The sequence below is a fragment of the Spinacia oleracea genome, chromosome 3 (assembly GCF_020520425.1).
Source record: "Spinacia oleracea cultivar Varoflay chromosome 3, BTI_SOV_V1, whole genome shotgun sequence".
NCBI classification, from domain to species: domain Eukaryota; kingdom Viridiplantae; phylum Streptophyta; class Magnoliopsida; order Caryophyllales; family Amaranthaceae; genus Spinacia; species Spinacia oleracea.
This window is the reverse complement of record NC_079489.1, coordinates 141002805-141030583: the sequence shown is the minus strand read 5'-3', so window position 1 is coordinate 141030583 and position 27779 is coordinate 141002805. Positions and strand designations below refer to the sequence as shown.

Here is a 27779-nt window from a genome sequence, read left to right as displayed (position 1 = left end):
GTACTTCTCGTTGTCACTTGCTTAAAAGGTTTCTTAGTATGTTTGGCCTCAACACAAATAGGACATTTAGAGGCTTTGTCAATTTTATCAAAAGAAATTAAGTTCATGTTTTTTAACTTTTCCATGTAAGAAACATTTAAATGTCCTAATCGATTGTGCCAAACATCCATAGACTCAACGATGTAAGCAAAAGAAGAAGTACTTTCATTATTGTTCAAAACATTCAACACAAACAAGCCTTCACTAAGGTAGCCTTTCCCAACAAAGTCTCCATTCTTAGAGATAACAATCTTATCTGCCTCAAAGACAAGTTTTAGGCCGGCTTTGTTGAGAAGGGCACCCGAAACAAGATTCCTCCTTAGGGAGGGAACATACAAGACATTATTCAAAAACAAAGTTTTTCCGGAAGTGAGTTTAAGGTGGACCTTTCCTTTGCCAAGAACTCCGGCGGTGCTACTATTTCCCATGTAAACATGGTCTCCATCGGTAGCATCCTCAAATTCCGTCATGATAGCCTTGTTAGCACAAAAGTGTCTTGATGCTCCCGTATCCAAGATCCATTCTACCTTGTTCTCCACCAAATTGGCTTCAACCACCACCGCGGCTATCACCTCATTCTTTTCAACAAGGTTGGCTTGGGAGGCACCATTGGAGTTGCTCTTGTGGCGGTGATCACATTGATAGGCTTTGTGTCCTATCTTTCCACACACATAGCAAGCTCCTTTGGTCTTTTGAATCTTGTGGTTGTTAGTGAAGTTTCCTTTGGTTGAATGATTTTTCTTCTTCCCTTTGAACCTGTTTTTAGCCATAGGAGCACTAGATTCAACCAAGTTAGCTTTAGAAGAATTCAAAGAAAGGGATTCAAACTTATCCTTGAGGCGATTAGCCTCTTCGGTCCTCATATGACCAATGAGTTCTTGAAGGTTCATGTCCTTCTTCTTGTGCTTCAAAGAATTGCGGTAGTCATTCCATGATGGTGGAAATTTCTCCAAGAGTACATTGGCTTGGAGAGTTTCACACATCTTCATACCTTCACCCAAGATGTCGGTGACGATGTTCTCGTAATCATGGACTTGATCCATGATGGACTTGTCATCCGTCATCTTGAAATTGATCCACTTACCAACAACATACTTTTTCTTACCGGCATCATCGGCTCCATACTTCTTTTGCAAGGTGTCCCAAATGGACTTGCTTGACCGATTGGTGATGAGGAGGTCAAACAAGATTCCATTCACATGATGGAGAATGTGAGCCCGAACAAGTTTGTTGTCTTTCTCCTTCTTGGTCAATGCTTCGGCCGCCTTCTGGACATCTTCCGCCGAAAGGGAGGGATCCGGTGCTACCGCCTTGCTTGCTTCAATTGCTTCAATCACATCCTCATAGAGCACATAATCTATTTCAAGTTGCTCAAAAAAGATCAATAATTTTTGTGACCATCTCTTGTAGTTCTTGCCATCAAGAGGCTCCAACTTAGAGAGGTCGGGAAGGGTCTTGTTCATCATAGAGTTAGCCATAACAATAGACATAATATCTCGTTTTCAAATTGTTGTAGATTAAGAGTTTTCAAGGCTAAAATGAAGAACAAGAAAGTAAGACTTACGGAACTTGTTGTGCCGTGGTAACCAAACCACTGCCTTGAAAACGAGATTCGGTGCAACCGGGGTGCACAATTGTATTCACCGATTCGTTCCCTAAGGTTTACACAACCCTCAACACACAATGGCACTCTTGGGTGTGAGATGGAGTTACCAGAACTTATGCCCAAAAGAGAGGAAGAAAGGGAGATGATAAGGGAATGATTTTTCTGTAAACAAATCAAGAAATGAAGCATGTATTTATAGGATTAGAGGAGAATACAAAACAACCCAAAGAAACCAAAGGACTCAAAAGAATCCAATGGTATTGAATCACCAATTAAATCCATGATAATGAAGGGTTTATAACCCCCATAATCAAGAGAAATAATGGACCAACTTAATCATCATAATCAGAATGATAATTGTCCATAAATCATACATAAAAGGTTATCATAAAAGAGGAATCCAAAGAGAAGATCAAAAACGGACAACACTAAGAGCCGATCTCGAAACCTGCCGGTTTCTCAAAACCGGCCGGTTTTCGGTGCACTTCAAAAAATGCATTTTAAGTCCGTTTTTCAACTCACGCTCGAAACCTGCCGGTTTTGGAAAACCTGGCAGACAGGTTTTGGGAAAACCTGCCGGTTTTCCAAAACCTGGCAGGCAGGTTTTGAGCGATTTTCCATCTTTAAATTCCAACACTTGCAAATATTTCTAATACAGGAAGAAAATGAGTATTTCCTTGAAGATAAGATGGAACTTGCAAATAGTTCTAATACAGGAAGAAAATGAGTATTTCCTTGAAAAGAAGATCTCTGAAGCTGCAGGCGACGAGGTCACTCAGGTAGCCCTCAATCGTTGGATTGATGCCAACAAAGATGTGAAATGTTTTAATTATACTTGCTACCATGAGTTCAGGTCTACAGAAAACATCCATAAACTCATATGCTTTCACAATCATCTGTGAGTTAAAGAACATATTCCAAGATCTTGCTTGAACTAAAAGTTTAATTCGAAACACATAGGCAGAACCTTGAGACCAACATTACGAAAGGCGAGCCCTTAAGTCCACATGTTCTCAAGATGATTGAATTAATTGAGAACATGAGTCGGTTGGATCATCAACTCTTAGAAGATGGTAGTAGACACCATCCTCCATTTTCTTCATAGCGGGTATGATCAGTTCAAACTAAACTATTGTTAGGTTATGAATAATACATAATTCATGTGGAAAAACCATAAAGTCAGAATCCAAATTAATTGTCACATAGTCAATTAGCATAATTTAGGTGACATACAATGTGATGCGTGCCTTCCCTAGCTGCTCCCGAATCGAACAAGAACAAGTCTTTAGAGCCCCAAACGTTGCCCCTCCGTAGAAAGTCCACAGGACGTTCGGATCCGCCTTAGGTTCAACCAACTAGGATTTTACTTAAGGTTTTATGTATTCGGGCTAGGTTGTATTATGTTCTCCCTTGCACACAATGGGAATAAAGAATATGATTTTCAATGTAATTGATGTATATAATTATGAGGGCCTAGCCTCATATTTATAGGGTAGGAAATAAGGAATTTGAGTCTTACTAGGAAGAGAATTACCAACCCTACTAGGATTGAAATTCTTATTCAATTAGAATTGCAACATTAATTAAACTCTTAATTAAACCAATTCTAGTAGGACTAGGAATACTTAATCCAAGGTTACTTGGGAATTAAGAAATCGGACCTTTCTTGGAGCCCAAGACGAAACAACCCAACGCAGCCACAACGGGCCACGTTGGTGTGCGTGCTGCCTCGGCCCAGCCACAGCCGCAGCTGGCCGAAGGCCCAACGCGTTGTGGCCTTGCCTCGGCAGGCCTGCAGTGCATTGCTTGCTGGCTGGGCGCGGCCCATGAGCTGCTGCCTTGCCCGCTTGCTTGGCGCGACCCATTGAGTTGCTGCCTTGCTCGTTGGCTTGGCGCGGCCCATTGGCGTTGCTTCCTTGCTAGCTTGCTAGGCGCGACCCTTTGGCGCTGGTGCCTTGCTCGCTTGCTTGTCGAGCGATGGGCCTACTAGGCTTGTCACTCGTCGAGCTTCCGATTCGTCTTACTAGGAAGAGAATTACCAACCCTACTAGGCTTATCACTCGTCGAGCTTCCGATTCCTTTTCCGATTCCGGAATCCATTTCCATTTTGAAAAAATATTTACGTTTCCGTTAATATTTCCGATTCCGAAAATAATTTCCTTTTCCGACAATATTTCGGATTTCGGTAATATTTCCTTTTCCGGCAATATTTCCTATTCCGGCAATATTTCTATTTCCGATAATATTTTTTGATACAAACCATGTTTCCGTTTCCGGTAACATCTACGACTTGGATAATATTTATATTTTCTTCATGAACCATATTTCCGTTTCCGGCATTATCATCATTTCCGGAGTATTTTTTATTTTTCCTTTTGACGATTTCAGCTCCCACTGGAACCGAGATCCTTCGTTTCCGAATGTTCATAAATGGAGTACTTAATGAATAATATATTCACTTAAATACTTGATCCGTTCACGTACTATTTGTGTGACCCTACGGGTTCAGTCAAGAGTAAGTTGTGGATTTAATATTATTAATTCTACTTGAACTGAAGCGGCCTCTAGCTAGGCATTCAGTTCACTTTATCTCACTGAATTATTAACTTGTTAATTAATACTGAACTGCATTTATGAGAGTTAGCATTAAATGCATTAAATGCAAACTTGGACCAAGGGCATTATTTCCTTCAGTGTGCATTTCCTAATTCCTTTGTCGCTTGATGCCTGCCCATGAACATAAGGTAAGAGTAGTCATCCTTATTATGTCCAGAGGTATTTCTCGGTTTCAGAGTTCAACCGATCCACAGATAATCATAGCCTATGATTCATCTGAGCACGGCCATGCATTTTTCAGTTTCTAGCTCTCCGAGTGGCCTTATACAACTTTCGGCATCTCATTCCGATTTATGGGAGGACAATACCAATCTTGTGATTTTAAGGTTACACTTCGTTTGATAGGTGATTACCTTAGCGTTGTCGTTATAGTCTCCTTTTACGGTGCAACGCTTAACAACGTCAAAGTAACCAGTTCTCAAACAAGTAATCTCCAATCACTCAGGTATTGAGGATTAGTGTCTAATAATGTAATGAAATTTACTTATGACAGATTTTCATCTCTTACAGTAAAGTTGTATAGGTCTATCCGATACTAATCTTCTCAAGTAAGTATCTATGCAAATGATTGCGACATTGCCATGTCCACATAGTTCAAGAAACAGAACTACTTGTCATCTTGCACTCTAGTCGTCTAGCGTTTTCTATGCGTCCACCTTTATAGAAAACTTCCGACCAGGGACCATTTTAAAATTTTGACATTCAAGTTCACTTGATGGACATTTCTTAGTCACAAGACTGGTCCTAACAGTCTAGCTTGAATATATTGTCAAATTGAAAGCACTCATCATTTAATAAACCACAAAATTAAATGGAAAAATGAATTATATTCATTTATATGAATGGTTAACCAAAAACGTTTTACAAAGTAGTACACTATAAAACTTTAAAACATTTATTAAGGACATCAAAGTCATTCTCCAACATGCTTGATTCCCATAGCTGCAGTGTGCGAGTGGTGCTTCGCTTGCATGGCAGAGGTTTAGTAAATGGATCTGAGATGTTGTCGTCAGTTCCAATCTTGCTTATCTCGACTTTTTTTCTTTCCACGAACTCTCGTAGAAGGTGAAATCTACGAAGTACATGCTTGACTCTCTGGTGGTGTCTAGGCTCCTTTGCCTGTACAATAGCTCCATTATTGTCACAATATAGAGCTATTGGTCCTTTAATGGAGGGGACTACACCAAGCTCACCTATGAACTTCCTTAGCCAAATAACTTCCTTTGATGCTTCATGTGCAGCAATGTACTCCACTTCAATTGTAGAATCTGCAATGGTGCTTTGTTTAGCACTTTTCCAGCTTATTGCACCTCCGTTGAGGCAGAAGACAAACCCAGACTGTGATCTGAAATCATCTTTGTCGGTTTGGAAACTTGCGTCCGTATAGCCTTTAACAATTAATTCATCATCTCCACCATAGACCAGGAAATCATCTTTGTGCCTTTCAGGAACTTCAGAATATTCTTGGCAGCAGTCCAATGTAAAGATGGCCGTGGGCCGGGCCGGGCCATGCTTCGGGTTAAGCCCACGGGTCGTGGGTCTAACCGGGCCGTGCCACGCCAGGCCCACATTGTTTCGTGCCGTGACGTGCCGGGCCGAAAAGTTAAAAAAGGGCCCAGGCCCGGCCCAAGCCCACGAGCTTTCGTGCCGTGTCGGGCCGGCCCGTCGTGCCTAAGGCTAATTTTACTAAATCTAGCGTGTTTTGTCGTGCCGGGTCGAGTCGTGCCTGAAGGAAATAATGCCCTTGTTCCAAGTATGCATTTAATGATAAGTCTAATAAATGCGGTTCAGTAATAATTATGCAAGTTAATAATTCAGTGAGATCAAGTGAACTGTATGCCTAGCTAGAGGCCGCTTCAGTTCAAGTGGATTAATAATATAAATCCACAGCTTACTCTTGACTGAACCCGTAGGGTCACACAAATAGTACGTAAACGGATCAAGTATTTAAAGGCATTAAATACTCTATCTAATCAATATTCGGAATCGACGGATCTTGGTTTCAGTGGGAGCTGAGATCATCAAAGGCAAATAAATTAATACTCCAGAAACGATGATATTGCCGGAAACGGAAATATGGATCGTATCGGAAATATAAATATTATCCAAGTTGTAGATGTTGCCGGAAACGGAAACATGGTACGTATCGGAAAATATTATCGGAAATGAAAATATTGCCGGAATCGGAAATATTGCCGGAAACGGAAATATTGTCAGAATCGGAAATATTATCAGAATCGGAAAATAATTCCGGAAACGGAAATATTAAATATTTGTTCGAGACGGAAATTAATTCCGGAATCGAAAATGTTAAATATTGTTCGTATCGGAAATGAATTCCGGAATCGGGAAATTAATCGGAAGCGCATCGTACGAATTAGCATCGGACGAGCTTGCTAGACGAAGGCCCAGCACGAAGCCAGGCCCGCGACCAGCAAGCCAGCGCGCCACACGAACAGCCAAGGCCACACCAGGCCCAGCAGGCCATGGCTGCGCGCACAGCTGCGTGCAATGGGCTGCGAGCAATGCTGCTGCTCGCGTGGGCTTGTAGCTCGCGTGGGCCGAGTGGCCGTGTGGGTTGTGCGCGGGCATGGCCTGCACGCTTGCGGGTCATGCTCGTGTAGAGTTTGTGTTCACATACGAAACCTAAAGCGTATAGGATTCGTTTGATGATTAAATTTCCTAATCCTAAAAAGATAAATTAAGAGTTCTGCTAGGATTCTAATATAATTAATTCGTATCCTAGTAGGATTCGATTACTTATTCCATGGCTTATAAATATGAGATCAAGGCTCATAATTTAAAACGAGTTTTTGAAGTATTCAAAGGTAAGAATTTGAGCAAAAATTCAGCCATACACCTAGCCCATAATAGCCGAATATTTTAGTACCTTAAGGGCGATTCTAGTTGGTCAATCTTAAGGCGGATCCGGACGTGCTGTGGACTTTCTACAGAGGGACGACACTTGGAGTCCTAAATACTTGTTCTTGTTCGGTTCGGTTCGGGCGTAGCAAGGGAGGGCACGCTACAAAGAGTATGCATTCTAAACTATATTAATTGGTTATTTGCAATTAATTTGAATCCTGCCATATAGGTTTTTCCGCATGATTTATGTTGTTCATATGTATCATAACCTAATAGTGACGTGTCTTGTCGTGCTTTTTCCAAAAAATCAAGGCCCAGGGCCCACGACTTCGTGCCCGTGCCAGGCCGTGCTTTTTTCGTGATCGTGCCGGACCGGGCATTTTTCGTGCCGGGTCGGGTCGGGCTTCGGGCCGGCCCGGCCCACAGCCATCTTTAGTCCAATGTGCCTCTCCTGGGTCTGACTGGTATCTGCTCGTAGCACTAAGTGCGTACGCAACATCCGGGCGTGTACATATCATAGCATACATTATTAAACCAATCAATGATGCCATCATTCAGGAAGGCTTGAGCCAGCATGGTATAAGCACGAATATTTATTCAAGGGATTTAGGGTATCAGTACCCTCCAGGAAGGGACTCTACTTACCCGCCGGGTTTCTATAGAGTTATCCTTGCAGACCAGGATACGGGACATTCTAGTGAGCGATTGGTCATCGACGAGTCCGGGAGCAAAGGTACAAACAGAGCAGGGATGGGATGGGAAATAGAAAGCCATGCTACGCCCCAGGATAGGATTCCTGGGGGTGCAACTTACGGTTACGCGGAGTCGACTATTCAGGTGGAGGTGCAGGCTTGCTTCTATGGCCTCAAGTGGGCTAAAGGAAAAAATATCACCAAGATCACGGTCTTCACAGATTCTCAACAACTGGTCGACATGCTATGAAATGAAGACAGTACCATAATGCGCTTATGTTGGACGATGAAGGATATCAAAAATCTTGGTCAAATTTTTTCGTTCTGCAGTATTAACAAGGTGGATAGATCGAGAGTCCAACAAACTCATGATTTGGCGACCAAAGTTGCTGCCACACTAATTTGCTTTACTAATATGTTTTAAGTGGATTTTCTATAAGCTGATATCAAAAAAAAAAAAAAAAACAACAAAATTAAGGGAATTCTGAATTCTCTATCCATATGTTTTTTTCCGTTTAGAATCATCTTTGTGAAACACTAAAAGAATGAAAGTACAATCATCTTTGTGAAACACTAAAAGAAAAATATTCCCTCTGTTCTCAAACAATAGTCCCTTTTGGAATCTTGACACTATTCACAATGGAAGAGAATCTTCTCATTTCTTTCCAATACGTACTTCAAAACATATTCATGTGAGATCCTATTTTGTTCGTCTTAATGTGTAGTTTAACAATATCAATTTTCTATATTTTTTCTAACATACGGATTTTGAGACATTTACGTTTAAATATTGAGTTGAAATGAATTGAAAAGTCAAAAAATAACTAATATTTAATAACGAGGTGAGTATAAATAAAATTAAATAAAATGGACCACGTTTTATCGGCGATAAAAAGAATAATTATTTCTACAACGCTAAACAACATTATATTAATGAAACACGTAACATAATTCCTATATTCTATAATTAAAACCATAGATTAAAAAATAACTATGGAAACAGGCCAGATAAGTAAGTGGGCCCTAAAAAGGTATATGGGCCAGTGTCATTTAACAAGTTGGCAAAATGTCAAAGCGTTTCACACTCTCTTAAAAGAGTCTTAACCCGTGTTTGAACTGTGTTGACAACTTTTCTATCTCCTCTTACAGTCACACGCGCTCTCATATATATAACCGCCATTACCTGATTCTATTCAGTATTCAAATTTAGTGTCAACCTTCTCCTTAAAATACAAAAAAATAACATTAGTCAAAATCCAAAAAAACAAAACATGGAAGCAGGAAATTACTTCTACAATAATCAAAGACCAAAAAGTTGGCAGTTGGATTCACAGCAAGAAATGAGTATCATGGTTTCCGCTCTTAATCAAGTCATTTCCGGCAACGGCGGCGGCGGCGGAGGACAAGAACCACCTGAAGATGGGTCCCATTTAGTTTACGAGGCGCTTCGAAACCAACAGAGTTTCTCCACGTGGTCACCCCCAACATCCGCCACCTCATCAGGCTTCCCGCCAAATTCCCAGATTGAAAATGCAGAAACTACTACCAGTAGCAGTAGTAACAACAGTGGAAAACAGAGGACTAGAAGGTATAATAGAAACAAATACAGGGGTGTACGGCAGAGGCCATGGGGGAAATGGGCCTCCGAAATCCGGGACCCGCATCGGGCGGTTCGAATGTGGCTCGGAACTTTCGAAACCGCCGAGGAGGCTGCTAGAGCGTACGATCGAGCTGCGGTTCGATTCAGGGGACCACGGGCCAAACTTAATTTCAGTGTCTCTGATTATTTACCACAACTTGAAGAGTATAATCGTAATAATGTTCATTACCGAAATCAAGAACAGCAACAGAGGAGTAACAATGGAAGTCCTAGTAATCATCAAGAAGTAGAAACGAGTGAGTTCGTGCAGATAACGGATGGTGATGAACTTGAGCATTGGATGAATGGCATGATTGATGATAGTCTTCCTTCTTTGTTTTACGGGGAATCGCCATTTGGAAGACCTGAGTTTTAGAAATTTATCAAGTTTGGAGTATGACATTTATGTGTATGAAGTAGCTATGGAACACTGGAAGGGTTATATATTTTACATTCTTCTAATGTTTTCTGTAAAAAATTAAGTATAGGATTGGCATTACATGCAATAAGATTGCTTTTTCTCTACTGCTTTTGGGAGTGATGAACTTAATACTAAGACCCAAATCATGTCCAGAACTAGTAGTCTCTGTTTTTATATTACATCTCTGTTTTCTTGAGAAATCAAGGAAAACTCGAGCAGGTTATAGTAAATATACTACTTCGTTCACCCCAATTCCGGGTAAATGTAATTTATCTCATCTACTAAATCATTTGTTGAGTGTTCGGGTAAAATCCCAAAGTTAACATTGGCTCTGTCCGTAAAGTATATAATTTACACCTAAATATTAATAAAATGAAACATGAATAGAGTGATCTTATATATAATTTTTTAGAGACGGAGGTGTTAAGATTTGACCCATAAAATATCATGTGTGAGAGTATCACATTGGAAAAGTAAAGAGAGTTAATCACAACGTCAATGGACTATTTCCCTTATTGCCATATGGTTTTAAAGTAGAACCTTCTTTGAACTTGTTAAGTGGACCCTCACTTGATGACGGGTGCGGACCCGTATAAAATGTTATCAGATATATGGTTTTAAGTTAGAAATCCTTTGGACTTGTTAAGTGAACTATCTCTCTTGATGGCGAGTGCAGTTCAGACCCGTATATAGCAAGAACAAATAGTAGATTCAGATGCAAAAGAAGCACGTGGAACTTAATCTAATACAATACGCAAGTATCCTCATAAAAAAAATTACGAAGCGAATAGAACACGTTTTATTAATGCGGGAACAAACCATAAAAATATTATTCTAAACAAAACTTCATCTTGAAGATTCTATAAATAGAAGTAGTGTGATATCCGACTGTTAAAGCGTCAACTTCATATCCAGCTGGGCCCGTGTTACGTGAAGAAATAAAAAACAGCAAACAGTCAAAGTGTTTCACACTACATCATCTTAGCTTTTTAAAGCTAAGATATCCGCGGTTATTGATGCTGTCCAGTGTCCAGGAATCAGGATAAGAGAGATCCTTGCTCACGTGTTTTTTCCGTGTGTCTGACTCTTGACTTTTTCTTAAAAAAATGAAAAGTGAATGCTCTACAGCCCAACATCAACAAGCCCAAATCTCAAGGCCCAATCAGCTACGAGTAATAAGAAAGAGTATTGAAATTGGAGTATATCACTATTAGTTTGATAAAACCAAGCCTAATTAACTTCTACTAGAACACAAGACTTGAAATGAGTTAATCTCAGTGATTGGGGGAAAAAATCAATGGTATTTTCGTAAATATTTTGCTTGAAAACTGTAGTTGGTACTCCCTCCGTCCCATAATATAGTGTCTGTTTTCCTAAAATGGTGTCCCTAAATGACGTGCCTATTTCTATTTTATACCATTAATTTTTACTTTGAAAATTGTATTTTTTGACTTTTATTCAACCCATGTGCTTGATTTTTGTCTTTTTTAGGCCTATTTATTATGTACACACCTTTAATCTCTAATTTCTCTCTCCATAAAAGCCAACTAACATGTACTTTATCTTGAAAGAACAAATAATTATTGTTTTTATTATCAATGTTATACTTTACCTTAATAACCGTGATTTTGGTCAAACGGGCACTATATTATGGGACGGAGGGAGTATAATATTAGGTGTTAACTGTATATTTGTAGTTAATGATTGCATATTAATCGGTGTTGATTGTCTACCACTTGTCGTTGATTGTAGATTTATGATTGCTGGTGAATTAGTAAAATGCAATATTGTTTATTGGTAAGTTGATTGATTGTGTATTTATAGTTGTATATTGTTTATTAGTAGAAGCTTATGGTATATTGTGAGTTGTTGACTGTATATTACATAGTTGTTGATGTATTATGAAAATACAATAATGACTGTACGTGTGGCCACATTTGATGACGTGTCACTGTAATTTAATCCGCATTTAATGGTATTTTTGTAATAAAATCATCAATTATTTACGAAAATACTATTTGATTGGAAAAATTTCCCTATCAGTGAGATTAACTCGGAACAGCTCCAAAATCACTAGCCAAAAAATAGCTTCAACACATTTATACACGGTCGCTATAATTTGAGACAATACCAACAGTGGTGTATCCAGGATTGTAATATGGGGTATGCAAAAAAATTAACATATTAGTAAAACTGACTATAACAAGTATGACGTTGTTGAGCAAAACAAACAAACTACTAATTGTTGGTAGCCTAGCGCCGAACTCATGTCTAGAGAATATCATTAGGCTTCTTTATCCAACAGACCATACTACTTTTGTGATATTTAGCTGCTTATTAATTGTTTTAACCTCAGCCAACAGGGTGTGCAAGTGTCTACCCACGGTACACACTGCATCCGCCCCTAAATACCAATACATAAATCTCCCAATTAATCCCTAAATAAAACAATATTTTCCCTATAATATCGAATCTAAAGCGCAATTGCTCTTCGCTTCGTTCTCCACTCCCCCTTTTGTATAGAAATTGCCATTGAATCATCGCTTTTACAACCCTAGGTTAAATTAAAAGGGTACCCTGAATCGGAACCGGAACCTGTTAGGAACCTGCGGTTCCGGAATCGGAACCTGATGTGCAGGTTTCGGTTCCGGATAACAAAATTGGGAACCTGTTGAAACAGGTTCCGGTTCCGGTTCTCAATTTTTCGGAACGGGTTCGGAACCCTGTACACACCACTTCTAATATGAATTATCCAAAATAAGGGTTCGGGCCTTATAAAAATGACTCTTATGCCTAAAATATAAAACAATCCAAGCTACTTTTTGGAAAACATAAATATGAAATTGCAATTTTAGCCCAAGCTATAAAACAATCAAAGCCCAAACTATAAAGTAGATTTATTTTCTCAATGGATTAGCAATAATTTATTTAATTTTTAAAATGACAGGGTACCCTGGATTGGAACCTGTTGGAACAGATTCCAGTTCCGGTTCTCATTTTTAGGAACCTGTTGCAACACGTTCCGGTTCCGGTTCTGGTTCCCATTTTTAGGAACCTGTTGTAACAGATTCCGATTCCGGTTCCTGAAATTTTGACAGGGTACACTGTTGTGCTCACCCCTAGGAAGGATAACAGAGCTACGTACTTCTAAAACCACCTAGAATGCAATATCTTCGACTTTGTCTAGCAAATTGCTTCCATGTAATGAATAGCCTTCTGGTTGAACCATTTTGAGGTATTGGATACAAGGCAACTGTGAATATAATGATATGACTTACCCTAATGGATGTCTAAAACTCATATATATATAATAATACGGGTATCCTTTATTAGCAACTGTCTTTTCCTGTTTACTGCTGCTTATATAGAAGAACCCGTTCCGGTGCTATTATTTTGCTTGGCAACATAGATCTGCTGGACCTTGGCAGGAGGGAAGCCTCTATCTCCTCCTGAAGGGTGGTTCCTTCCATGGAATCCCATTTTACGAATGGACCACCCTGAACAACAACAAGAGGAATCATACAAGTTCATTCTTGGCGGAAAAATAATGCAAGATGAAGGAAAATATATTGAATCTTTCCATAAAAAATAATTAAATTAAATAAATGAATAAAAAGGGAAAAAAATTGCAGGAAAATATTTCATCAGGAAGTGACATGTGTCATTCTTGTTGTCTGTTTTAATAGAAAATTCTCTTTCCTGAAGACCCTCAACCAAACGCCCCCTAATAAAGTTATGATATATTTTATGATTTTACAAAATTTATTTTTTGAGAAATAAAACTACAGTTGAAAATGTATATTGAAGATCAAATAAATAAGTAATGATAAAAATTTAGTCAAGTATAATGAATCTTTTCCATAAAAAATAATTTAAATAAATAATTGAATAAAAAGGAAAAAAAAAAGTTTTGACGGGAAAATATTTCATCAAGAAGTGACATGTATCATTATTGGTGTCTGTTTTAGTAGAAAATAATATATGTGTTTTTTTTCCTCCAAAATGTACTTTGACTTTGTAACTCTATATACAATTGTAACTTAAAGTTTTTGTTATAAGTTATGACTAAAGTAGTATAACAAATAAAGTTTAACATAAATAATGTAAATTACTCAAAAGTTTTGTTTACCGATTGTTGATGAGTTAAAAAGTGATACCGCAAGTGCACGGTGTCTGTTGTTAGCAGATACTTAGCAAATACGGGTCGATCCCACAGGGAGACAAGTTCTATTAGTTTTTGCCCAATTATACGAACTATTTCAATAACGAAAGTTGATTTTGGATATTATTAACTAATGAAGCTAAAGCAATAATGTAAATGTGAACTTATCAATGAATTAAAAGGTCTAGGGCGTCTGTTCGGTTCACCATGCTTATACCAATCCAAGAACACAAATCAATCCATAAATGAATAAACTAAGCCGAGTAATTAAAGTACATGTTAATCCTACGGTCAGGTCTTAACACTTTCAATTCAACATATGCAGTACGGTCGCTAACATAATCAGAATTGCCGATTGCACTAAGCCTCTAAAAATACGATCTTTCGATTCTAATTCCTATTAGCTAGATAATCAATTCATGAAACTGGCCGATAACATGAATCAACAATTAAAACAAATCAATCGGAATACTCAAGCAATAATCTATAAATTAACGAACTTTATGCATAATAATCATGGTATAAACATGGCTTCCCTTACTTAGCCCTAGAGTACGACTACTCGCTCATAATTGAATTAATAAACATGATAGAAATAATAAACATGAATTTCATAATCAAAGGAAAAATTAAACTAAGGAACGAAAACAATAATAATAAATTAAAGCAAAAGAAATTATGAAAAATACCTCTATATTGATTAATTGAATGGAATGAACTCAACGCGTGGATGGTGCAGGGGCCTGCACGTAGATCTACGTGCACCTGCACCAAAACGCAAAAACATTAAAAGAAAACGCAAAAAACAAAAAAACGAAAAAGAACATAAAAAACTAAACAGAAAGAACTAGAGTAAACAAAAAGAACATTAATTAAACCTGAAAAGAACACTAATGTCAAAAAACTAAAGAAAATATACAAAAATGAAAATAACATATTATCTCTCCTGATAAGTGATAACTATAAAAAGAACAACTATTTTTCAAAAAGAACATCGTGTGAAAAATGCAACAGAAAAACAAAAAAAAACATATTATCGATAATATTATTAAATATTAAAAAACTGTAAAAAAGTTAAAGAACACAAAATAATCAAAAAAAGAACAACAACTTTTTTACAAAACACAAAGACCAGAATCAAAAGAAAAATAAAATAACAAAAACTAAAAAAAAACGACAACAAAAAAAGAAAAAAGAACAGAACACATGAAAAAAACAGCATTTTCTTTTTCCTTATCAAACAAAAGAACATAATGAAAGGGACGAAAAGAACAACGTATAACAACTCTATGTTCTTTTATTAGTTGTATTTGTTCTTTTCAAACCAATTAATGTTCTAATTAAAAAGACGAAAACGACGATATTTTGATGCACTTAAAACTAGATCTATATTTTTATTTAAATGTATTTTTGTTTTTATCCCACACATCAGATCTATGTTCTTTTATTAAGTGTTATTTGTTCTATTCAAACGATTTTATGTTCTAATTAAAAAGACAGAACGACGATTTTTTGATGCAATTAAAACTAAATCTATATTTTTTTTAAAAGTATTTTTGTTCTTTTACCACGAATCAGACTATGTTCTTTTTTAAGTGGTATTTGTTCTTTTCAAACCATTATATGTTCTTTTTTAACAATCTATGTACGTTGATATAAAAGAACAAACTATGTTGATTTAAAAGAACAAACTATGTTGATGACACAGTAAAAGTAAAGTTGTGAAAAAGAACATAACAATCTGAAAAGAACATTAGAGAAAAAAACAAGGAAACGTACCTTAAACACTTGATCAACATTTATCAGGAGCATCAACATTGAACTAGTGTTTTTCTTAATTCACTCATTTTCAACAAACAAGAAACATTTAGAAGGAATTTTAGAGAGAGAATAAGGAGAAAATGTATTTTTTACTCTTTCATTCACCATCTCACTCTTTCTCTCTCAAAAAATCTCTCTTATGTTGAGAGAATATAAATCCTCTCCCCTCTCTCTCTCTCTCTCTCTAAAATGTATTTCTAAAATGACTAATGGTTATGACTCATAAGTACAATTATTATATATACAGTTGCTGAAAAATAGAAAATGAACAAATAGGAAGTAGAATCAAAGAATTGAAGAACAGAGAAGGAGAAGGAGAAGGAGAAAAGAAAAATTGTTAAAGAGTGCATAATGAGAACCGTGCACGTGTTTTTATTTTGTTCTTTTAACAGCTTATTATGAAAAGAACAAATGAAAAGTTTTAAAGAACAAATATAGAGACCAAAAGAACAAGGCAAGTACTTTGTCCCACAATAACATATGATTCGGAATCATCATTTTCATCATCCAGTTATGAATTATCAAGCACATTATTCATAATATCTGAAAAAATAATAGGTTAATATGTATAAAAACAAGAAAAAGAACGCAATCAAAAGAACAAAGGATAAATAAAAGGTAACAAGAAAAATAACACAATAAAATAAAAAGAACAAGTTATGAAATGCAAATGAAATTGAAATAATAGAAAAGAAGAACACAATAAAATAAAAGAACAAATTATGAAACGCAAATGGTCTATTTTTCTACTATAATGTTCTTTTAATACAAGCATAATGTAACTGTTCTTTTCATTCGAGCATATGTTCTTTTAATACGTAAAACTGTTCTTTTCTGGGAAAAAAACGTAATTACATAATCAAAATCTTCAAAATCAACGATTTCAACGAAATCAGTGTGTTATTACATAATTTGATTCATTAAAATCATCAAATTCATCAAAACACGATTATTACAAAATCAAAATCATCAAAATAGTCAAAATCATCAAAAACACAACTATTACAAAATCAAAATCATCAAAACATGCCATTTGTTATTACAAAATTGAAAAATTACCTCCCAAAATCTGATTATCAACTGTAGAATTCAGATTTGAAGAAGAAGAATCCATTTAATTTGATGTTAAAGCAGAAAAATTAACGAATTTTTGGAAATTTTCATGAATTTCTCTCTCTAAAACCCATTTTAGAAAACCTAGTTTGCACTTTCTCTCTCCTCTTCACAGTTTGAATTCAAAACTTAAAACCCAGAAGAATATATAACGCAAAAATAACACAAATCTAATAAAAGCACGATAAGCATAACTGAAAAGAACAGAGCCTTTAGTGTTCTTTTGTTTAGGGGAATTGTTCTTTTGTTCAAGGGTATTGTTCTTTTTTCTGGGAATTTAATGAAAACGCGCGTTTTGTGTTTAATGTTGGTCGTTTTAATCCCGGTGCACCTAGAGCTACGTGCACACGCCTGCACCATCCAACTTGCGGAATGAACTAGGGCTCAATAATGTGTAGAGAGAAAATAAAACTGAGCGTTTAAAAGAATTCTAAGGAATTAATAACATGAGCGAAATAAATTAGTTCCCTTGAGTATTTATATGCTCCTATTTTCTAAAATAAAAAAAATAAATAAATATGAAAATAAAAAATAAAAGTCGTCGATGATTGGTCGATTGAGCGATGATGTGGCAGCCAAACCCGAGCACGAGCCGCGCACATGGGAAGATAGATGGCGAGGCATGGGCAGCGAGGGATCTCGCGCACCATCCCTCGCTGGCATCATGATGAGCGACTAGCAAGAAGGTAGAGCAGCGAGGGAGCTAGCGAGCCATCCCTCGCTGCCCTGCGCGTGTGTGTAGCAAGCTAAGCGACGAAGCTATAGGCAGCGAGGGAGCTAGCGAGCCATCCCTCGCTGGCCTAGTGAAGTGCAGCAAGACAAGACGACGAAGCTATAGGCAGCGAGGGAGCTAGCGAGCCATCCCTCGCTGGCCTAGTGAAGTGCAGCAAGACAAGACGACGAGCAACGAGGCAGCGAGGGAGCTAGCAAGCCATCCCTCGCTGGTCTAGTAAGATGCATAGCAGGCCAAGGCGACGAGCAACGAGGCAGCGAGGGAGCTAGAGAGCCATCCCTCGCTGGCCTAGTGAAGCAAGCAACCATGAAGCGATGAGGCACGACGATAGATGTAGCGAGCCAACGATAAATGTAGCGAGCCTACGATAAATGTCTTGCGAGCCAACGAGGGATCTTGCGAGCCAACGAGGGATCTTGCGAGCTATGCACAAGCGATACATCGAGTTAATCATCCCCGGAAAACTCAATTCTCCGATCAAACACTTCGTCTCCGACTCAAACCATCCGGTGATCATTCGTTCCACCTCCAAACACTCCGAAAGCACCCAAATGATTGTAAATTCACCTGAAATATCAAAGAAAACACAAACGGAGCGTAATAGAGTACAATAACGACGACTTATGCAATTATGACTCTAAATGCAACTAAAATGAGACGAATGCCTAGAAATGCAACCTAAATGAGCCTAGAATACCCTATATAAATATGATTCATCAAATTCCCCCAAGCTAAACTGTTGCTTGTCCCCAAGCAACACTAGACCGAAAACAGAGAAATGAGACGCACATGACTTTCATTGAACCTGAACAAACCTACTCAACTCTCGGGCAAACAATCAAACAAAGTTATTAAGACAGAAATTTAGCTCGGATACAAATAGAACCACAAAGAATCATGATCCACAATTGAAACAACCAAGCTTAGCCACAAACCGTTCTCAATCAAGCTAGTCTTCGCCGCATACTTTGTAGAATATGAATATATGATGCAACGCGGGGTAAGATGACAATAGCAAGAAACAATTTTCGCTTATTCACAAAACAAACATGCCGATCAAGAGGTCTTTATAGTAAGCTTGTAACGGGGCTAGGTGGAAAGGAAGGGTAGGATGTAATTTGGGAAAAAGTGAGAGTAAGGTCCAACTTGGGGAGCAAATGTGAACTATATGCGTCGGCGTGATAATGCCGAAAATCCAACTCCGTCGAACCGTGAAACCCGAACAATCAACCAAGTTATATATGACCAAGGGGAAAAACATAATATAATGTCAATGATCTTTGTTCAATCCCCTTTCCCTGCCTTCAAACTATATACAAAAACGAAAAACGTATTTTTGATTTTTCTTTGATTTTTCTATTTTTTTTTTTTTTTTTTTTCTGAAAAATAAAATTAAAGAATGAAATCGAAAGTACATAGATAAATCTAATTCTAACTGTTACAAGCTTGGGTGCCAACAATAATATACACCATTTCCGAACCACAAATCCAAACATAGCCTCGAACCACGAACTATTGGCTTAGTGTGCCAATCAATCAACATCGACGAAACCATTACGAACACCGAAGCTCCCCCAAGCTAGACTCGGGATAAGTAACCAACGGGGCTAATAGGGCTCAATTTTGTGGAGTTAAAAGAATAAACGGACAAGGCTACAACATGGGTATGAAAGGCAGGAACTGATGTTTCTAAATTCGTCTGAAGGCTTCCTAAGAGAATGGCCTCTGTCATACGCGGCATGCGTGAGTTGCAACTAAACTACTAGTGAATCTCAAGCCAAAATCATACGATAACAAGTCACATCAATCACACAAACACATAGTAAGGTGACCTACAAGATAATTGGCTAGCTATTCTTGATATGAGACCAACATCTTACCGCATACCATTCAATTGGTTCACACAATGCCAAGCAGTTATCAATGTATAGCACAACCGACTGAATTTCAGAATCATAGCTAAGTTCAAGAGAAGCTCCAAAGAGTCAAAAAGAGTCTGAACATGGTTTGAAAGTCAAATTCACTATGCAGGGTATAAGGAAATATGAATGTAATGCAAGTAAAGAAAGACAACTAAACTAATCAATAATACTAGGAAAGCAGTACATTTTTTTCGTTGCACGTAAACTCCCACCCCTAATGGATGGTACAAAGCGTACAACACCTATGAAAGCGATAAAAAGTACACTAAGAAGGCAATAAAGGATAGGATATCCCTCCCCCAAGCTAGAATGATGCAGTGACCCCACTGCGACAATACATAGTAATGCAAGGGAAAGAGAAAAGGAACGACTCACTCAGCAAGAGTCGGGGCAGGAGCTGGAAGCCGTCCAAGAATGGTGAAAACATCCTGTCGCAAAGAGGCAACCTGGTCGTCAAGAGCAGAGAGACGCTCAAAGACAGCAGTATGAAAAGTTTCGCAAAGCGAAACAAAGGCTCCCAGCTGGTGCTCAAGTGGTACAGAGCCAGTAATAGGAGTAGGTGATGTCGGACCCTCGAGGGTAGCAGCAATGGGAGACGCAGGAGGACTCACTGAGGGTCCGGGGGGTGGACGCGCGGATTCTGCCATCCGGCTCCCCGATCGTCGAAAGTCAGGTGAGAATGTCAAACATCCCAAGGTAGTGAGATCCGCTCGAGAACACGGGAGATAGGCATAAGGGGAGTCGGCCAGGCGGTGTCCCCCTCGTTTCACGTTCCAAATATAACGATCTCCTGTCTCCTTGAGCCAACCAAAACGACCCAATGCCTTAATATCAAGCAAATAGTTTTTCGATGAAACCGGCTTCTTGCCCTCAGTTGACAACCCAAAATGCTTGGCAATACTAGTGATAAAACCGCCACAATGGATATCTCCAACATCTCTGTTGCGAGCAGTATGAAAAGCTGAGACCAAGAAAGAACCATAATCAATCGTAGGAAAGTCCGGGGTCCTTTCAATAGTGAAAGCCAATAAGTGTCTGAGGTCAGATGAGGTGACTTGATTCATCTCCTTTTTAGGGTAGAAGACACTCTTAATCACCCGATGGAGTAATCTGAGGGAAGGATTGATGATCGAGCCACACTTGCTATGGCCGGGATTCCAATCCTTTTTTCCAGTTATTCGAAACCAAAAGTGGGAGAGATCACAAGGTGTACCATCCTCGCCTATCTTGTCATCCAAGAAGGTGTTGAACCCGTATGAATCAATTAAGCATCCTTTCTCCCATCCAAATATATCATTTACCTCATCGACAGTCAATTCGCGAGCTACACCACCAAGTTTAAAATACATCTTTGAGGGCTCTCCTTTAAACTCAAAGGAAGCTAGGAATTCATAAGTCCAATCTGCAAAAGTAAGCTCAGTAATACCAAGAAATTTCTCCCAAGACGAACCAGAAAGAAGTTCGTCAATACTAGAATGAAGTCCCAATTTGGTAGCCGCATCTATGGAGTAGAAAAGTGTAGAACGGACCGGTCTTTTGTGCAAGGCGGCTAGCAAAGATTGTTGGCGAAGCTCAGGATTTAGATGTGGTGGTGGTGGTGGTATTATGGGTGTGGGGGCTTGTAAGGGTGGTGGTAATATGGGTGGGGTGACTTTTGGTGGTGGGGGTTTTGGGGTGGGTGGCTTTTTGAATGTTGTAGGTTTGGGTGCAGTTGGTTTAGTGGCATTACGCTTAGGATTTGAGCGTCTTGGTGGTGTCATGGTGTATGAAATCTGTGATAAGTGTCACCACAATCAACAATGCCAACAATCCAAGTAAATCAAAACTCCGGTACTCCAAGCAACAATCAAATCAATGAAAACCAGAATTCACAATGAAGCAATTTGTCCCTCAATCAATTTCAATTGACAATCAAGTAATTCATGTAATTCAATTTAACCATAAGCATAGAAATTCTTGAATAATGTCAAAGAGTAAAATAGAGGGAGTAATTCAAATCTTACTACCAATTTGGTGATGAATAGAGCATGAAATTGATGTAAATCTCCTCTTTTGACCCTTATGAAGTGCACAATTCAACCAATTTGAACTCCAATTATGAGAAACAAAAACCCCCAAATTGATTAAGTCTAGGGTTTATGGTGTTAAGGTGGGGAAAAGGTGAAGGATTTTGAGGGTGGGTGGCTGGTTTGGGGCGGCGCCGGCAACGGGGGTGGTCGCCGGCGGTGTTGTGGTGGTGGCAGTTGGTAGGTGATGGTGAGTGATGGGACGTTGGGTGGTGGTGGTGGTGGTGGAGAGTATTGGTGAGTGAGAGAAAGGCGTGATGCGTGGGTAAAAGATTTTTGGGTGGGTTGATTGTGGCCTGAAGGGCGTCGAGTGAGGTGAGGCATGAGGGCTGGCAGCGCGAGCTCTCTCGCTGGCGTCGAGCCAGCGCTCGCTGGAAGCTACGAGCAAAGAGGAGTGGCGCGGGCTGTGGAATGGCGAGGCATGCGCGCGCGAGACCTCTCGCTGGTGGTCGAGCATCGCTCGCTGGAGCTGCGCGAGATCGATCGCTGATGACGAGGGATCCCTCGCTGGGCGCTGCGAGACTTGTTGCGCGAGCTCTCTCGCTGCATCGAGCCAGCGCTCGCTGGGCGCGAGCATAGGTGGGCTGGCTGGTGCACGACGAAGAGCAGCGCGGGCATTGGCAAGGGGCAGTGAAGGCTGGCAGGACGCGAGACATCGCTCGCTGGTGACGAGTGCTCGCTCGCTGGCGAGAGATGCACGCAATGGGACAAGTCCAGCGCTCACGCTGGATTGCCAGCGGGCAAGGCAGTGGCTCTCAATCGGAGTGGTTATAGGCCAGCGCGCACGTTGGGTAGGCGCTGGGTTTCGCGAGCTTGCGGCTTGTCGATGCATCAAAATTTCTGAAATTAACTCGATCTTGCACCTACACATCTTTTAAAAGGAAACAAGCACCACTAAAATAAAAAAAAATTAGAATCGTTAGTAAAAATTAAAACACGCAAAAATAAATTAAAAATTACGATGACTGAAAACTAATCTAAAAATAAAATAAAAATAAAAATACGAAAATAAATAAATAAATAGATGAATTCAAGTGAACTCAAAAATAAAATATTTTTTTGTTCTTTTGTTGTTTATATACTTTTTATTTTTACTTTATTTTTTCAATAAAATAACCAAATAAATAAAATAAATTTCATTTAAAAAAAAAAGAGTTAGAAATCGGGTTGCCTCCCGATAAGCGCTCGTTTTAAGTCATTAGCTTGACTCCAAACCTCAATAGTCAAGCGTCGGTGGGTGGATCGGAGAGATAGATTGTCTCCAATTTTCCAATAAACGCTCCTTCAGTGTATAGCTTCAAACGTTGACCGTTCACTTTGAACTTGGTGCCATTTTCACTAGCAACCTCGATAGCTCCATGTTCCTTGACTTCGGTGATAGTAAAAGGTCCGGACCATCTAGACTTAAGCTTTCCTGGAAAAATCCGTAGTCGTGAATTATAAAGCAAGACCTTATCACCGATGTTGAACTCCCGTTTTTGAATCATCTTATCATGAAACTTCTTCGTTTGCTCCTTATAGAGCTTATGATTCTCGTAAGCTTCAAACCGTAGTTCATCTAGCTCATTCAATTGAAGAAGTCTCGCTTCACCCGCCGCTTCTAAATCCATATTGATCTCCTTGACGGCCCAAGTAGAGAGATATTCCATTTCAACTGCTAAATGACAAGCTTTGCCATACACCAACCTATACGGAGTTGTCCCCAACGGAGTCTTGTAGGCCGTGCGCAACGCCCACAATGTGTCATCCAGCTTCAACGACCAATCTTTTCGAGACTTGTTGACCACTTTTTCGAGAATTCTCTTGATCTGTCGATTAGAAACTTCGACTTGGCCACTCGTTTGAGGATGATAAGCCATGCCAACCTTTTGAGTAACTCCGTGCTTCTTCAGAAGAGCCTTAAAAGTCCTTTGATGAAAATGGGAACCCCCATCACCAATCACGACCCTTGGGACTCCAAAGCGCGGAAAGATGATTTTCTTGAAAAGCTTCTTTACGACGTTAGAGTCGTTGGTTGGCGATGCAATAGCTTCCACCCACTTTGTAACGTAATCAACGGCAACCAAGATGTACCGATTCCCACATGAAGAAGGGAACGGTCCCATAAAATCAATGCCCCATACATCAAATGGCTCAACTTCAAGAATTCCGGTCTGTGGTAGCTCTTGCCTTTTCGAAACGTTGCCCGTCCGTTGACATTCATCACATGCATTGCAAAAGAAACGAGCATCCTTGAATATAGAAGGCCAATAGAAACCACTTTGAAGAGTTCGATGGGCGGTGGGAATAGCACCAAGATGGCCACTAGAAGGTAAACTGTGGCAATGCTTAAGAACCCCTTGGGTATCCCAATCCGCTACACACCTACGAAACATACCATCGGCACACTTCCGATACAAATGTGGATCATCCCAAAAATACCGCTTAGCATCATGGTAGAATCTCTTACGTTGTTGATATGTCAATTCCGGAGGATGGGAGCCACCAACACAATAGTTTGCAAAGTCCGCATACCATGGGGATTGAGTAGACACAGAGAATAGATGATCGTCAGGAAAAGAATCATTGATAGGCCCGTCTGTGCTAGATTGAAATTTCAACCGAGAGAGATGATCTGCAACAACATTCTCAGCACCCTTCTTATCCCGAATCTCCAAATCAAACTCCTGGAGAAGAAGAATCCATCGAATAAGTCTCGGTTTGGCCTCTTTCTTGGCCAACAAATACTTCAAAGCGGCATGATCAGTGTGTATAATGACTTTCGAACCAACAAGATACGTCCGGAATTTGTCAAGTGCATAAACAACCGCAAGGAGCTCTTTCTCAGTAGTAGCATAATTCATCTGAGCTCCATCCAAGGTTTTGCTTGCATAATAGATGGCATGCAACACCTTGTTCTTTCTTTGGCCAAGCACTGCTCCAACAGCATAATCACTCGCATCACACATAATTTCGAACGGCAAATCCCAATCCGGAGGCTGAATGATCGGAGCAGTTATCAATGCTTTCTTTATCCTGTCAAAAGACTCCAAACAAGCATCAGTGAAATCAAATGTGGCATCCTTGAGCAGTAATTGAGTGAGGGGTTTCGCAATTTTAGAAAAATCTTTTATGAAACGGCGATAGAAACCCGCATGACCGAGAAAACTCCTCACTCCCTTGACATTCACGGGAGGGGGAAGTTTCTCGATCACCTCAATTTTTGCTTGGTCAACTTGGATGCCACGCTCAGAAATAAGATGACCAAGTACCACTCCTTCATTGACCATAAAGTGGCACTTTTCCCAGTTCAATACCAAATTCACGTCAGAACAACGTTTAAGCACTTTAGAAAGATTATGCAAACATACATCAAAGTCAGAACCATAAACACTAAAATCATCCATAAATACCTCCATGATATCCTCGATGAAGTCAGAAAAGATGGCCATCATACACCTTTGAAATGTAGCAGGGGCGTTGCACAAACCAAACGGCATTCTGCGGTATGCAAAAGTTCCATATGGACAGGTGAACGTCGTCTTCTCCTGGTCGTCTGGGTGAATGGGAATCTGAAAGAAACCTGAATATCCATCCAAATAACAGAAAAAGTTGTGTTTTGCTAATCTTTCTAGCATCTGGTCAATAAAGGGGAGGGGAAAGTGATCCTTCAAGGTGGCCGTATTCAACATTCTATAATCTATACACATACGCCAACCTGTGACAACACGAGTGGGGATAAGCTCATCCTTATCATTCTTAACGACCGTTGTCCCCCCCTTCTTAGGAACGACTTGCACCGGGCTCACCCATTTAGAATCTGAAATGGGATAGATGATGCCCGCATCAAGTAGTTTCACTACCTCTTTTCTCACCACATCTTGCATATTAAGATTCAAACGACGTTGTGGTTGTATGCGAGGGCGGTGATCTGCTTCCAAGTTAATTCTATGCATACAAAAGTCAGGACTAATGCCCTTGAGATCGTCAATGCTATACCCGATTGCCTTTTTGTGCATACGTAGCACGGTCAGAAGCTTAGAAAGCTGGCTATCGTCGAGTGCAACATTAACGATCACAGGAAAATCCTCATTTTCATCAAGAAATGCATATTTAAGGTGAGATGGTAATGGTTTTAGTTCTACCTTCGTTACCTGTGGCTCGGAAATAGAGCAAACAGTTGCCAATACCTCAAAACCATCGACCTTCTAAACTTCAATTCCATCTAAATCCGAGATCAAGGAATCAATCTCAAAATCTCCTTCTCCTTTATGGGCTTCCAAGGTGAGAGTCGCCAGCAATAGATCATCATACAACATTCTAGGAATGTTGTCTAGAGAAATCTCTTCTGCAATATCAATCCTGCAACAAGTATTCTCAAGCATAGGAGACTTCACAGCATTGGTTAGATTAAAAGTAACAGTATCATCACCAACACTCAAAGTAAGAGACCCAGACTTGACATCAATAACAGCACCTGCAGTACATAAAAATGGCCTACCCAAAATTATGGGGATTTGACTATCCTCCTCCATATCTAGCACCACAAAATCAACAGGAATGTAGAATTTTCCCACCCGGACAGGAACATCCTCCAAAATACCTAAAGGATATTTTATAGAACGATCTGCCATTTGCAAAGTGATTTGTGTGCATTTTAGTTTTCCCATATTCAACCTATTACAGACAGAAAGGGGCATGACAGACACACTTGCACCTAAATCACATAATGCTTTATCAATGAACAATGCACCTACATGACAGGGGATGGAAAAACTACCCGGATCCTTAAGTTTGGGTGGAGACTTATTTTGCAATATGGCACTACACTCTTCAGTTAGAGAAACTCTCTCCACACCACCATAATCCCTTTTCTTAGTGATCATCTCTTTCAAAAATTTTGCATAAACAGGAACTTGAGATATTAAATCAGTAAAAGGGACCGTTACCTCAAGATTCTTGACCATTGCCAAGAACTTACCAAGCTGTTGATCAACCTTAGTTTTCTGCATCCGGTGAGGGAAAGGTAACTTAGGCACAATAGGGAGAGAATCAGAATTCTTCTCTTTCCCCTTATTTGCACCAACATCATCAGCATTACCAACTTCCAGGACTTGAGGCTCTGCATCAATTGCTTTCCCTGGTCCATCTGTGTTCTCCTTAGCAAGAGTTGCATCATCAGTGGGCATCGGGGGTCCATTATATTTAGTGCCACTTCTAAGAGTGATAGCATTGGCACTTTCTCTGTTCTGGGGCGGAGTAGGTTGCCCTGGTAGTGTACCCGGTTGCCTTTGAGATAGAGTGTCAGCAAGTTGAGCAACTTGATTCTCCAACATTCTATTCTGATTCTTCAACTCTTTGATGCTCTCATCATGGTTCTTTTGAGCTATCTCTGCGGTCTTCTGCATATTTGCAATGAGCTTATACAGATCACCCATGTTGGGCTCTGGAGTAGCACTGCTCTGAGGGGGTTGTTGATATCCTTGATGCGGGGGCCTATTAAACCCCGGGGGAGCATTATGTGAGGCTCCTTGTTGAAATGGAGGCCTAGCAACATGTGGTTGAGGTGGATGGAACTGTGGTTGCGACCATTGTTGCTGGGGTTGAGGATTCTGAACATTGTTGTCCCGATATGAGAAATTTGGATGATTCCTCCAACCCGGATTAAATGAATTGGAGTATGGGTCATTGGGTTGTCTCTGTTGAAAAGCATTCACTTGCTCCAATTGCGTAGTATCCTGTAAACTATAAGAGCACTCATGACCAAAGTGACCTTGGATTCCACATGCTTCGCAGTAAGAAGTTGTCAATGGAGCTACACTAGACATAGCATTAATACTCATTGGGGGAGTACTAGACTGAGGAGCCTTCAAAGAATCGATCTTCAGGTTCAAGGCTGCCACTTGTGAGGACAATAGAGCATAAGCATCGACATCCAATTTTCCCTTCTTAGATGTGGATCTGGTGGTGCTGTAATGGTTGGCAGCTAAATTGGCAAGAAAATCATAACCTGCATCCACTTCTTTGTCAAGAAAAACACCCCCAGCAGCAGAATCAACCGTGTTCTTTGTTTCATCTTGCAAACCATGGTAGAAAATCTGAACC

General features: G+C 39.6%; 1 protein-coding gene across 1 annotated transcript; it reads left to right on the top strand.

Annotated features, from left to right (window-relative positions):
- The first annotated feature begins 9009 nt into the window (after nucleotides 1-9009).
- On the top strand, nucleotides 9010-9982 carry LOC110793413 (ethylene-responsive transcription factor ERF110). Its single transcript, XM_021998286.2, has one exon. It carries the CDS (start codon nucleotides 9090-9092, stop codon nucleotides 9831-9833), a length of 744 nt encoding a protein of 247 aa, XP_021853978.2. The 5' UTR covers nucleotides 9010-9089; the 3' UTR covers nucleotides 9834-9982.
- The last annotated feature ends 17797 nt before the right edge of the window (nucleotides 9983-27779 follow it).

Bases quoted from the DNA above. Each gene is read 5' to 3' on its own strand.
- LOC110793413 (XM_021998286.2), top strand. From the start codon at position 9,090: ATGGAAGCAGGAAATTACTTCTACAATAATCAAAGACCAAAAAGTTGG.